Below are 14,730 nucleotides of genomic sequence, written 5' to 3'. Positions count from 1 at the left end.
AACATACAGTTTCTATAGAACATACCCTTTTTTATGAAATATATCTATGATAACTGAACTCTGTATGACTTATCCTGTTCCCCAAACAACATCCAAACTGAATAACCCAGCTATAGTTGCCACACAATACAGGGATGATACTCAAATCTGGGAATCGTCTTTTTGCTGGTCCGGCAAGGATATTTTAAAACTGTTGTTACAAAGGTTTTCTGCACTGCCTTGGCTCTAAGGCTTAGAAGTCTGTTTGCTGTAATCTTTGGCTGGAAACTGGCCTGTCTGCTTTCTGAGACTGCTGGATGTTAACTGCCTTTCTGGCTTTTTAGCGCCTGGGCAATTATACCTTTGTTGTTCTTTGATTATGCCTTGTGTGTATTTGGTCTGTCCCCATCAACGTCATTGTCTATACATTAGTACATGTATATCTCAGGGACCTTCCCAATCATCTATAATCTGTTTCTCCTCCGTAAACCATTAACAGTTGATTAATATCTAAACCGTCATTCTAAACTCACCGCCAGTAGAGACGCGTACCAGTTGAGGCACTTTGTCTCCAGATTCCTGACAATGACAGTCTCAGATAGAGAGTGAGAAATAGCAAAATTAAAACCACCCAAAAGGACAGAAGCCAGTTCGGGCACTTCAGAAGTCTAGTCTGTAGAGGGGATTTGTAATGGAATAGCTGAACGAACGTGACTCCATTTAAAAAAACTCAAATAAGAAATTGAGAGTTTCTAATTCGTTAACGGTCACCAATAACAGTGCAAATTCTTACCCCCCCCTCCCCGTACCCCGCCGCGGTAGAATTTGCGGCGGCCCGCCATAGTCCAGCAGCGGGATCTGCCGATCCCGCCGAGGTTCATGGCGTTTTGTACGGCTCGCCCGCCTTGCTGTCAGGGGACCTGCCGCGGGGGGTCGGTGGCCTTTGGTGGGACCAGAACATCCAGCCGGTGGGAAAGGCCACAAGAGCCCACCCATTTCTGCCAGTTCCGCGTGGTTATCCACTCAGTTTGGTCCTGTGTTTTGTTGTCCTTGAGGGAACAGTGAAATGTGAGGCAAATCTCATTAAACAAATCAATATTCCAGAAAAAATTAGCTTCCTATTCCTTTTTTTCTTGTTTCTGTTCATTCTCCAACTCAGAGACAAACCGTGGCCGCGCATGTGCACGGTGGCGGCCTGCAAAATCGTGCCCACCCCTTTGGCCGGCTCACGTGCCCCGGACCACCCCCCACCCTCAGTGTCCCCAGCCCTAATAAAGTCCCTCTCCTGCCCACGGATCGGCCCTCCCCCGACTGTGGCGACGCTGGACTGAGATGCAGACGCCAAGCTGAGTTCCCGACGGATGAGACCACGCGCAACCGATGCCGTCGGGAACCAGGCTGGTTGGAGTCGGAGCATCGGGGGGGCGGACCTCAAGCAGTGCCCTGAGGCTGTCGATACGCCGTTTTGGAGGGTGCGGCACATCGCAAAAGTGGCGCCGCTTCAGATTTGGTCGGGAACTGTGATTCTCCGGCCGATTGCCGAAAGTGATTTTGCCGACGCCAACCAGAGAATCCAACCCCATATATTCATATATCCCCTGAGGTGCAGTTATCACTGCAAAGCACCTCTAAATTGAGGGAAATAATGCACCTCAAATATGTTCAGACACAAAGTTTTAAGCTTCACTGTCCATGACCGTCTATTCAATTAACCTTTGGGTTCTCACTGCGCTGCCAGAAATCTCAAGCAGAGGCTTCGCACTTTGCTATGAAGACTGTGGGAACATTCATAGAGCAGACTTATCTTTATGCACCATCTAGTAGATCTGTATTCTGAGAGGCTTGGTATGTGATCTCTGTTGCATTTCCTTGACATGGTGTGAACCACACTCAGTTTATGAATTCCACAATGAAGGTATGATTTGCTGAAAATAATGCATTTCCAACAAGAAGCATGCAATGTCAAATAAATCACATGACCAGCTCTGTGGGGAAAACACTAGATGCCTACTAATTGCAAGGTCACAAATTAATGAGAAGTGTTTGAAACAAGGCGTAGAGCAACGATACTTTAGAACCAATTTATGAATCAGTACAAAAGATCATTCTATTACATTCACGAAGCATAATCTGCTACATAATAATCTACGCTCTCCATGCTATGGAGCCCCTTTGTCTCATGTCCATGACATCATTGTCCATCTTTGCTTAACTCCGCTATCTGGGGATCCAGATTGCCCACGACTCGACCCGGATCTAGTTGTCATTGAAGATAAAGTAATTGTGATGTCCGTACTGAAAGCTTATCCAGAAGAGGAGAGACAGTGATAATCTCAGCTGCTGGTGAAATTTAATGTCAATGACTGAAATCTGGAATTGAAAAGCTAGTCTCAGTAATGGCGACTACAAAACCATCGCCAATTGTTGTAAAAACCCATCTAGCTCACTAATGCTCCTTAGGGAAGGAAATCTGCCATCCTTACCTGGTCAGACCTACACGTGTGACTCTAGATTCACAGTGACATGGTTGACTCAAAATGGTCTAGCATGTCATTCAGTTCTAGCGCAGTTAGGATGGGCAACAAATGCTGCCTTTGCCAGCGACACCCCCAGAGCCACAACTCTGCAAAGGGCGACAGAGAGATTCAAACCAGTGCATATTGTAAGATAGAAATGGACAATGTTTCCAGGCTGTATGAATAACTAACTTCACTGTTAAACTTTACAGGATATAAGGACCTACCCGATGCAAAACAGTTCGCCGAGGAATTTCTATTGAGGAGGAAGTTCATTCCAGATCCTCAGGGCACGAACATGATGTTTGCTTTCTTTGCTCAGCATTTCACTCACCAGTTCTTCAGGACAGATTTTGACAGGGGTCCAGGGTTTACAAAAGCCCTTGGCCACGGGGTAAGTAGAGATTCTCAAAGGTATTAACACCCATAATGCTCTGACCATTGTGGACATCTGTTTGTTGAACTGAAGTTTTGAAATGTCTGTTTCTCCGTTAGCTCCCTCACATTTGTCATCTGGAAGATTTTTCTTTCATGTCACAACTTGGGGGATTTCTTATTTTTCCAAAGTATTAATTCATATACTTTTAAGAAAGTTGGTGGAACTTTCAGGATTCTTTATGTGGCAAGTGCTTCAGTGCCTTGTTTGCCGTTTTCTAATCTGCAACATATTATAGGAGTACATTGTTTAAGGCAGACAGTTAACACAAACCATCTTGCTATTATGTGGAGATGCCGGCGTTGGACTGGGGTGAGCACAGTAAGAAATCTTACAACACCAGGTTAAAGTCCAGCAGGTTTGTTTCGAATCACTAGCTTTCAGAGCGTAGCTCCTTCCTCAGGTGAATGAAGAGGTGGATTCCAGAAACACATGTATAGACAAATTCAATGATGCAAGACGATACTTTGAATGTGAGTCTTTGTAGGTAATTAAGTCTTTACAGGTCCAGACAGTGCGACTGGAGAGAGGGATAATCACAGGTTAAAGAGTTGTGAATTGTCACAAACCAGGACAGTTGGTATCATTTCGCAACCCCAGACCAGATGGTGGGGAGTGAATGTAATGCCACATGTAATGCCAAGGTCCCGGTTGAGGCCATATTCATGTGTGCGGAACTTCTTGCTATTACATAGGGTGTCCATACAAATTAAGTAGATAGGCTGGGGAGCAGGGAGGCGAGTGGGTGGTGAAGATCAAGGAGAAATGTGAAGCAGAGTTGGGAGGGGAAATCAATTGGGGAGTATGGAGTGAGGCACAGCGTAGGGTAAACGGGACCTCCTCTTGTGCAAGGATGAGCCTAATACAGTTTAAGGTGATGCTCAGGGTGCATATGACTCGGGCGAGAATGAGTGGGTTCTTTCAGGGGGTAGCAGTTGAGAGTGAGAGGTGTGGGCGGGGGCCAGCGAATCACACGCACATGTTTTGGGGTTGCGAAAAATTGGGAAGATTCTGGGCGGGAGTGTTTGCAGCCTTAGCCAGGATAGCGGAGGAGGAGGTGGACCTTTTGGTGGCGATATTTGGGGTTTCAGAGAAGCCGGAGATCATGGAGAGGAGGAAGGCCGATATCTTGGCCTTCGCCTCGCTGTTCGCACAGCGGCAAATTTTGCTGGAGTGGCAGTAGGCATCACCACCCGGGGAAGCGGCTTGGTTGGGTGACCTGTACGACTTCCTGGGGTTAGATAAGATAAGGTATGAGTAAAGGGGCTCTTCTGGTGAGTTTGAGGAAAGGTGGGGGATGTTTGTGGCCGTGTTTGAGGGGCTGTTCGTCGTGTGGGGGAGGGTGAAAAAGGGGGAAAATCTGTAGACTGTATAGTTGATTGTTGGGAAGTATGTTTCCCGGGGTGTTTATTCGCTGTAACCTGTTTTGATACATGTTTGTAATAAAATACATTTTTTTTAAAACCAAATGAGGTAGATAATTGGAGAAAGTTCAGAATTGAGCTAGACCTCATGCAACTGAAAGTGGTGCACAGAGAATCAACTGAGACCAAAAGCACAATGGAATATTTGCATAGAATATGTTAGAATATTTGTTAGAATGACTAACAAACAGGTTTTTTGAATGTTATTTGTTTAATCTGAAGCGCTTACTCATTCAACAGAGTACAACTTAATTGGCGCCTAAAGGGATTTTCCCTGTCCCGCCAGAGGTGGGCATCGTTACAGAAAAAGTCAGTTGAACATAGAACATAGAACAGTATAGCACAGTACAGGCCCTTCGGCCCACGTTGTTGTGCCGACCATTTATCCTAATCCAAGATCAGCCTAACCTACTGCTGTCCATGTGCCTGTCTAAGAGTCGCTTAAATGTCCCTAATGACTCTGACTCCACCACCTCTGCTGGCAGTGCATTCCATGCACCCACCACTCTCTGTGTAAAGAACATACCTCTGACATCTCCCCCATACCTTCTTTCAATCACCTTAAAATTATGTCCCTTCGTGACAGCCATTTCCACCCTGGGGAAAAGTCTCTGGCTGTCCATTCTATCCATGCCTCTCATCACCTTGTACACCTCTATCAAGTCACCTCTCTTCCTTCTTCACTCTAGTGAGAAATGCACTAGCTCCCTCAACCTTTCTTCATAAGATACATCATCCAGTCCAGGGCAGCTTCCTGGTAAATCCCCTCTATACCCTCTCCAAAGCATCCACATCCTTCCTGTAATGAGGCGCCCAGAACTGGACACAATATTCCAAGTGTGGTCCAACCAGGGTTTTATAAAGTTACAGCAAAACCTCGCGGCTCTTAAACTCAACCCACCTATTAATGAAAGCCAACACACCATACGACTTCTTAACAATCCTATCAACGTGGGTGGCAGCTTTGAGGGATCTATGAACATGGACCCCAAGATCCCTCTGTTCCTCCACACTTCCAAGAATCCTGCCGTTAACCCTGTATTCAGCATTCAAATTCAACCTTCCAAAATGAATCACTTCACATTTATATAGGTTGAAACCCATCTGCCAATTCTCAGCCCAGCTCCGCATCCTGTCAATGTCCTGTTGTAACCTGCAACAACCCTCAACACTATCTACAACTCCACCAACCTTCGTGTCATCGGCAAACTTACTAACCCACCCTTTCACTTCCTCATCCAAGTCATTTAGAAAAACCACAAAGAGCAGAGGTCCCAGAACAGATCCCTGCGGGACACCACTGGTCACCAACCTCCAGGCGGAATACTTTCCACCCACTACCACTTGCTGTCTTCTTTCGGCCAGCCAATTCTGTATCCAGACAGCCAAATTTCCCTGTATCCCATGCCTCCTAACTTTCTGAATGAGCCTACCATGGGGAACCTTATCAAATGCTTTACTGAAATCCATATACACCACACCCACTGCCCGACCTTCATCAATGTGGCTTGTCACATCCTCAAAGAGTTCAATAAGGCTTGTGAGGCGTGTCCTGCCCCTCACAAAGCCATGCTGATAATCTTTAATCAAACTATGTTTTTCTAAATAATCATAAACCCTGTCTCTCAGAATCCTTTCCAATATTTTGGTCACCACAGACCTAAGACTGACTGGTCTGTAATTCCCATGGATTTCCCTATTCCCTTTCTTGAACAGGGGAACAACATTCGCCTCCCACCAATCATCCGTTGAGGCAAAGCCTCGATGTCCTGACTAATTTACAAATCAAACAACCAGACCCGTGTGTCATGGGAACTGGACTCCAGTAGCCATCCTGATATTTATTGAGCAACGCTTCTTATTTTTGTAATAGCTCAGCCCCGCACCTACACCATGAGATGACTGGTTCCATCCCGAACCCCACCTCTCCCAACGGAAGCAGCCAGGTGAAAATTTACCCCAGTATTTTTTTCTTACGCTTTGATTCTGGATGAGTGCAGAGATCATTAATACGATCTCTCATATCCTTCTCCTTAGACATTGTGCTCCATTACAAACAGCACGGTAGCACAAGTGGATAGCACTGTGGCTTCACAGCTCCAGAGCCCCAGGTTCGATTACCCGCTGGGTCACTGTCTGTGCGGAGTCTGCACATTCTCCCCGTGTCTGCGTGGATTTCCTCCGGGTGCTCTGGTTTCCTCCCACAGTCCAAAGATGTGCAGGTTAGGTGGACTGGCCATGATAAGTTGCCCCTAAGTGTCCAACGGTTAGGTGGAATTACAGAGATAGGTTGGGGGATTGGACGGCTCTATCGGAAGGTCGGTGCGAACTCGATGGGCTGAATGGTCACCTTCTACACTGCAGGGATTCTACGATTCTATGATTTGTATGAATCTAATTTGTTCAATCAGTTTCACGGAACCTGGCGCATTCCCAGAGCATGGTTCTGTCATGTGATGCTGTCCATTCTGCTCTGAGCCAATTTGTTTTTTCATGAGATATATTTAACATTAGTTTTTGTTTTTGCCTTGAAATGCAAGCAAGTTATATAATCATAGAATTTACAGTGCAGAAGGAGGCCATTCGGCCCATCTAATGTGCACTGGCCCTTGGAAAGGGCACCCTACCTAAGCCCACTCCTCCACCCTATCCCCGTAACCCAGTAACTTGATCTACCCTTTTTGGACACTAAGGGCAATTTATCATGGCCAATCCACCTAAACTGCACATCTTTGGACTGGGAGGAAACCGGAGCACCCGGAGGAAACCCACGCAGTGACCCAAGCTGGGAATCGAACCTGGGACCCTGAGGCTCTGAAGCAATTGTGCTAACCACTGTGCTACCGTGCCGTCCCTTCTTGCATCGCACATGCCGGGATAGCAAATGTAAAAGTATAGAAATAATTATACAATGCACATTGTGTCATTCTACGGGCAAGAGGCACCAGTGAGATCACCTAATTGCTGCGCCTTCACCAGGCCTGTTGGAGGCAATTTGCTCTCAGGCTCGAATGAGGTTTATTTAAGGTCAGGAGGAACCAACAGGAAATGTCTGGCTTCCCTTATTTTTCAATTAAAACAAAGTGTGGCACTAAAATTAAAATGTACATCACAGTGAGGCATCTGATTTAATTATGGATTATGTTACATCAAATTTATAACCATAGAGCGTAATGATTGATAATTAATTCAAAACTTGAATATAACTTCTGCTATGTTTACAACTTTCCAATCATAAATTTGGTTGTCCGAAATGAGGGTTTTGTTTGGCTGGGAATCGTTTTAAACCTGAAGTTAAAACCACCACTCGACAATAATAACTCATTTATAGTTCAGTGATGCTGTCAGTGGTTTATGCTGTGGGATGGTTTGGGAGACTGATGACAACATCAGAATAACGGTACCCGTACCAAAGGGGAACGGCACAGTGGCTCAAATGTTCAAACCATGCGGTTGACACGACCATGTCTAACCCTGCCCTGAGGTCCTAGCAAGAGTTGGTGGAGTTATAAGGTCCTTGATTTATTTTTCCACAATTCCACTGATGTTCATTTTAGTACTCAGTAACATCGTCTAACTCAGCACAGACTGGGCTTGTGACCCTGAAAACCTCTGACTTTTTGGTTCAACGCTGCAAATGCACAGGTCATTCAGCCACCAAACAGTCCTCGCGTTAATTATAATCCAAGAGCAATACTGACCTCGATGCGAATCTGTAAGGCTATTGTTTGCTGAAGCTTGCAACCTCATCTCCTGTCAGAAAATCCCTAAAAGAGTTAAATAATATGAATAATCCACCCCTTTATCATAATTACCTAATCAAACATTGCTTTGGTAGCTAACAGTGGGGAAGAGTCACCATTAACTGCGGTTGAAGACAACAATTTGTGGTCAAGTTGCTCTTTGGGAACAAAACAAGTTCAATGTGAAAACGTTGTTCTTGAGCCCCAGCTTATTCAGTAGGCGGGATTTTCCACCCGCCCCCGTGGCGTGTTTCGTGGCGGCACAAGTGACCCGCCATTGTCAGCGGGGTTTCCCATTCTATGCGCCCCCACCCCACCCCCCTGCTGCCATTGTGTTTGAGTGATATTAGTGGGAAAACATTTGCCTAAAAGTTAAAATGCTTCAATATTACCCAGGTGGATTTGACCCATATTTATGGATACTCTCTGGAACGTCAACATCAGCTTCGGCTCTTCAAGGACGGGAAACTCAAATATCAGGTAACTTATCAGAAACCCTCCTTTAAAAAAAAAAGAAATGATCAGAGTCGCGATTATTGGGACTGCTTGCTGAAGGTTCACCAGATCAATTTTCATTTAGGTGCAATTTGGTGGCCTAAAGTACTGGATCACCAATTTGGGGAGTGGTGGTCAGCTAAAAGCAGCCTCATTCTCCGGTGTCGCTGGACTGCCAATTTTGGAAGCACTTGAGGGGAGAGGGAAAATGGAAAAACAATCTTTCTCCCAGGGCACTTCTGCAGGCAGCTGATGGCTACTTGATGGAATTTAATGATTCACAAACAAAACACATATGAATTGATTCATTTCAGATTAAGACATGTTTCTTCTACTAAAAACAGCACTACATAAATTCCCATCGTGCATCCTTCTGAGTCTGAAACATTTTCTCGTCGCCTTCATTCAAGAGTAAAGACTTGCATTTATATAGCGCCTGTCACGTACACTGCTTACATCAATTTTGACATTTGCGGCCAAGTGACAGAGGAGGACACCCGCCCTCGGTGACTGGGAAGGTCACAGCAGCCCTAAACTTCAATGCTACAGTCGATGCCCCCCCCCCCACCGCACCTATGGCAGACCAGCTATGTGCCCAAAGCCCATAGCCCTCTCGTCCTACCAGGCCTAATCCAGGTCAAAATGTATGTAGCACAGAGCCAGAGCATAAAGTCCATCCGTCAACTCACGGATTCAGTATGGGTGGATGCCTGTGATATTCCACAAAGGTTCCTCGCGGAGTCCTGGAAGGACACTGTGGCATTAAAGTTTAGGGCTTCTGTGACCTTCCTGGCCACAGAGAGCGGGTGTCCTCCACTGTCACTTGGTGCCAAGTCTGCAAGGACGTGGCACAGGTGCCGCACAGGCTCCCTCAAAGAGGCCTTTAGCCTCCCGCCTGGTTCTCCCCTCACTTAGGCTCTCTAACATTAGGGGTTCTGACAGGTCAACTGGATGGTTATATCTGCCTTGGGGGAGGACTTCCGGGTGCGGCGATGACCAGCTAGGTCGCACGTTTCGGCAGATCCCGGTGGAACGGACTTTTGGGCTCTTGATAGGAGCCCCAACGGCAATTTTAACAGCAAAAAACACTGTGCGGTAATCCAGAAGGGAATCCCCCCTGGACACGGATGGAAAAAAGAGAGGAAAGTGGCCGGATTGCGGTGGATCCTCTAGTGCAGCGGCCAGGAAGGCAAGCACAAAGCAAGATGGCGTCGGAAGGAGGCAGTTTAATATGGGGCCCTGACCAACAAGAGTTCCTGCGGCGTTGCGTGGAAGAACTCAAAAAGGAGATGAAGAAGGAGCTGTTGGCCCCGATATTACAAGCGATTGAGGGGCTAAAGGAGGAGCAAAAGACCCAGGAACAGGAGCTTCGGGTCGTGAAGGCAAAGGCTGCTGAGAATGAGGACGACATACAGGGCCTGGTGGTGAAAACGGAGATGCACGAGGCACAACACAAAAGGTGTGTGGAAAGGCTGGAGGTGCTGGAGAATAATGCGAGGAGGAAGAATTTAAGGATTCTTGGTCTTCCCGAAGGTGTAGAAGGGGTGGACGTCGGGGCATATGTGAGCACGATGCTGCACTCGTTAATGGGATCGGAGGCCCTGACGGGTCCGCTGGAGGTGGAGGGAGCCTATCGAGTTATGGCACGAAGACCGAGGGCTGGAGAAATTCCTCGAGCCATAATGGTGAGATTTCTCCGATATAAGGACAGAGAGATGGTCCTCAGATGGGCAAAGAAAACTCGGAGCAGTCGGTGGGAGAACGCGGTGATCCGCGTATATCAAGATTGGAGTGCGGAGGTGGCGAGAAGGAGGGCAAGCTTTAATCGGGCCAAGGCGGTGCTGCACAAAAGGAAGATTAAATTTGGAATGCTGCAACCGGCAAGACTGTGGGTCATACGTCAAGGGAAACACCACTACTTCGAAACGGCAGATGAGGCGTGGACATTTATTGTCGAGGAGAAACTGGAGTGAGCGGGCCAGAAAAAGAACGTTTGGGACAAAGTGGGGGAGGTGAATATGTGGGATGAAGGGGGGGAAAAGAGGGAAGAGATGACTTCCCAAGTTGTTAATCCTGCGACCCTGTAACTTTTCTCTCTTCCCCATGTCGTGGGGGAGGGGGGGAGGGAGGATGAGGAGCTGAGGGCGCCGGCCATTGGGGGCGGGGCCAAAAGGGAAGCGCGGGCTTTGTTCCCGCGCTATGGTAATCACGGCGGGAACAGGGAAGCAGGAAGGAGGGGGCCTCGCACAATGTGAGCTGAGGTCACGGGGAGAAGCCGAGTTCAGCCAGAGTTTGCTGACTTCTGGGAGCAACATGGGGGGTGCAATTACGCGAGTTTGGGATCTAGCGGGGGGGGGGGGGGTTAACTGGGTTGCTGCTGCTGGGGAGAAGGGGGAGCTGGTATGGGGGGGGGGTGGTCGGGGCGGGGGGGGGGCCGCTTGGGGGAGATACGGCTACGTGGGAACCGGGTGAGGAACTGGATTGAAAAAGGAGATGGCTAGTCGTCAAGGGGGGGTAAAGAGCCCCCCAACCCGGTTGATCACGTGGAATGTGAGAGGGCTGAACGGGCCGATTAAGAGGGCATGGGTACTCGCACACCTAAAGAAACTTAAGGCAGATGTGGTTATGCTTCAGGAGACGCATCTGAAGCTGATAGACCAGGTCAGACTACGCAAAGGATGGGTGGGGCAGGTGTTTCATTCGGGGCTAGACGCAAAAAACAGGGGGGTGGGTATACTAGTGGGGAAGCGGGTAATGTTTGAGGCAAAGACTATAGTGGCGGATAGTGGGGGCAGATACGTGATGGTGAGTGGCAAATTGCATGGGGAGGCGGTGGTATTAGTGAACGTGTATGCCCCGAACTGGGATGATGCCAACTTTATGAGGCGTATGCTAGGACGAATCCCGGACCTAGAAGTGGGGAAGTTGGTAATGGGTGGAGATTTTAATACGGTGCTGGACCCAGGGCTGGACAGATCGAGGTCCAGACCCGGAAGGAGGCCGGCTGCAGATAGGGTGCTTAAGGACTTTATGGAGCAGATGGGAGGAGTAGACCCCTGGAGATTTAGTAGACCTAGGAGTAAGGAGTTTTCGTTTTTCTCCTATGTCCACAAAGTTTATTCACAAATAGATTTTTTTGTCTTGGGAAGGGCACTGATCCCAAAGGTGACGGGGACGGAGTACAATGCTATAGCCATTTCGGATCATGCTCCACATTGGGTGGACCTGGAGATAGGGGAAGAAAAACAACAGCGTCCACCCTGGAGAATGGACTTGGGATTATTGGCAGATGAGGGGGTGTGTTTAAGGGTGAGGGGGTGTATTGAAAGGTACTTGGAACTCAATGATAATGGGGAGGTACAGGTGGGAGTGGTCTGGGAGGCGCTGAAGGCAGTGGTTAGAGGGGAGCTGATATCTATTAGGGCACATAAAGGAAAGCAGGAGGGTAGGGAAAGGGAGCGGTTGTTGAAAGAACTTCTGAGGGTGGACAGACAATATGCGGAGGCACCGGAGGAGGGACACTACAGGGAAAGGCAAAGGCTACATGTTGAATTTGACTTGTTGACTACGGGTAATGCAGAGGCACAATGGAGGAAGGCACAGGGTGTACAGTACGAATACGGGGAGAAGGCGAGCAGGTTGCTGGCCCACCAACTGAGGAAAAGGGGAGCAGCGAGGGAGATAGGGGGGGTGAGAGATGAGGAGGGAGAGATGGAGCGGGGAGCGGAGAGAGTGAATGGAGTGTTCAAGGCATTTTACGAAAGATTATATGAAGCTCAGCCCCCGGATGGGAAGGAGAGAATGATGTGCTTTCTGGATCAGCTGGAATTTCCTAAGGTGGAGGAGCAGGAGAGAGTGGGGCTGGGAGCACAGATTGAGACGGAGGAAGGGATTGGGAGCATGCAGGCGGGGAAGGCCCCGGGACCAGACGGATTCCCAGTTGAATTCTATAGGAAATATATGGACTTGCTGGCCCCGCTACCTTTAATGAGGCGAGGGAAAGGGGGCAGCTGCCCCCGACTATGTCAGAGGCAACGATATCGCTCCTCCTAAAGAAGGAAAAAGACCCGCTGCAATGCGGGTCCTACAGGCCCATTTCCCTCCTGAATGTGGACACTAAGATTCTGGCCAAGGTAATGGCAATGAGGATAGAGGATTGTGTCCCGGGCGTGGTTCATGAGGACCAAACTGGGTTTGTGAAGGGGAGACAGCTGAATACAAATATACGGAGGCTGCTAGGGGTAATGATGATGCCCCCACCAGAGGGGGAAGCGGAGATAGTGGTGGCGATGGATGCCGAGAAAGCATTTGATAGAGTGGAGTGGGATTATTTGTGGGAGGTGCTGAGGAGATTTGGTTTTGGGGTGGGTATATCAGGTGGGTACAGTTGCTGTATAGGGCCCCGATGGCGACCGAATGGACGGGGGTCTGACTATTTTCGGCTCCACAGAGGGACGAGGCAGGGATGTCCTCTGTCCCCGTTATTGTTTGCACTGGCGATTGAACCCCTGGCCATAGCATTGAGGGGTTCCAGGAAGTGGAGGTGAGTACTCGGGGGGGGGGGGGGGGGAAGAACACCGGGTATCTCTGTATGCGGATGATTTGTTGCGATATGTGGCGGACCCGGCGGAGGGGATGCCAGAGATAATGCGGATACTTGGGGAGTTTGGGGATTTTTCAGGGTATAAACTGAACATGGGGAAAAGTGAGTTGTTTGTGGTGCATCCAGGGGAGCAGAGCAGAGAGATAGAGGATTTACCGTTGAGGAAGGTAACAAGGGACTTCCGGTACTTGGGGATCCAGATAGCCAAGAATTGGGGTACGTTGCACAGGCTTAATTTAACGCGGTTGGTGGAACAGATGGAGGAGGACTTTAAGAGATGGGACATGGTGTCCCTGTCATTGGCAGGTAGGGTGCAGGCAGTTAAAATGGTGGTCCTCCCGAGATTCCTTTTTGTGTTTCAGTGCCTCCCGGTGGTGATCACGAAGGCTTTTTTCAAAAGAATCGAGAAGAGTATTATGAGTTTTGTGTGGGCTGGGAAGACCCCGAGAGTGAGGAGGGGATTCTTGCAGCGTAGTACGGACAGGGGGGGGGCTGGCACTACCGAGCCTAAGTGAGTGCTACTGGGCCGCCAATGTTTCAATGGTGTGTAAGTGGATGGGAGAAGGGGAGGGAGCGGCGTGGAAGAGATTGGAGAGGGCGTCCTGCAGGGGGACTAGCCTACAAGCAATGGTGACGGCACCGTTGCCGTTCTCACCAAAGAAATACACCACAAGCCCGGTGGTGGTGGCTACATTGAAAATTTGGGGGCAGTGGAGACGGCATGGGGGAAGGACGGGAGCTTCGTTGCGATCCCCGATAAGAAACAATCATAGGTTCGTTCCGGGGAGAATGGATGGGGGATTTGGAGCATGGCAAAGAGCTGGGGTAGTACAACTGAGAGATCTGTTTGTAGATGGGACGTTTGCGAGTCTGGGAGCGCTGACGGAAAAATATGGGGTGCCCCAAGGGAATGCATTTCGGTACATGCAATTGAGGGCTTTTGCGAGGCAACAGGTGAGGGAATTCCCGCAGCTCCCGACGCAGGAGGTGCAGGATAGAGTGATCTCAGAGACATGGGTGGGGGATGGTAAGGTGTCGGACATATATAGGGAAATGAGGGACGAGGTGGAGATCATGGTGGATGAGCTGAAGGGGAAATGGGAAGAAGAGCTGGGGGAAGAGATTGAGGAGGGGCTGTGGGCTGATGCCCTACGTAGGGTAAACTCATCGTCCTCGTGTGCCAGGCTAAGCCTGATACAATTTAAGGTGTTACACAGGGCGCATATGACTGGAGCATGGCTTAGTAAATTTTTGGGGGTAGAGGATAGGTGTGCGAGATGCTCGAGAGGCCCAGCGAATCACACCCACGTGTTCTGGTCTTGCCCGGCACTACAGGGGTTCTGGGAGGGGGTGGCAAATGTGCTTTCGAAGGTGGTGGGGGTCCGGGTCGAACCAAGCTGGGGGTTGGCTATATTTGGGGTTGCAGAAGAGCCAGGAGTGCAGGAGGCGAGAGAGGCTGACGTGTTGGCCTTTGCGTCCCTAGTAGCCCGGCGCAGGATATTGCTTATGTGGAAGGAAGCCAAACCCCCGGGTG

The 14,730-nt window shown here is 48.9% G+C and overlaps 1 protein-coding gene across 1 annotated transcript in view; it reads left to right on the top strand.

The window, feature by feature from the left end:
* The window catches only part of LOC140399138 (prostaglandin G/H synthase 1-like), a 145,257-nt gene that overhangs the window by 105,191 nt on the left and 25,336 nt on the right, over window positions 1–14,730 (top strand). Inside the window, exons 6-7 of the mRNA XM_072488377.1 lie at window positions 2,708–2,889; window positions 8,495–8,578. Of these exons, the coding sequence (XP_072344478.1) occupies window positions 2,708–2,889; window positions 8,495–8,578 (266 nt within the window). The remainder of the gene's footprint in view (window positions 1–2,707; window positions 2,890–8,494; window positions 8,579–14,730) is intronic.

Source organism: Scyliorhinus torazame, chromosome 22 (genome assembly GCF_047496885.1).
Source record: "Scyliorhinus torazame isolate Kashiwa2021f chromosome 22, sScyTor2.1, whole genome shotgun sequence".
NCBI classification, from domain to species: Eukaryota; Metazoa; Chordata; class Chondrichthyes; order Carcharhiniformes; family Scyliorhinidae; genus Scyliorhinus; species Scyliorhinus torazame.
This window is presented reverse-complemented; position numbering and strand designations above follow the sequence as displayed.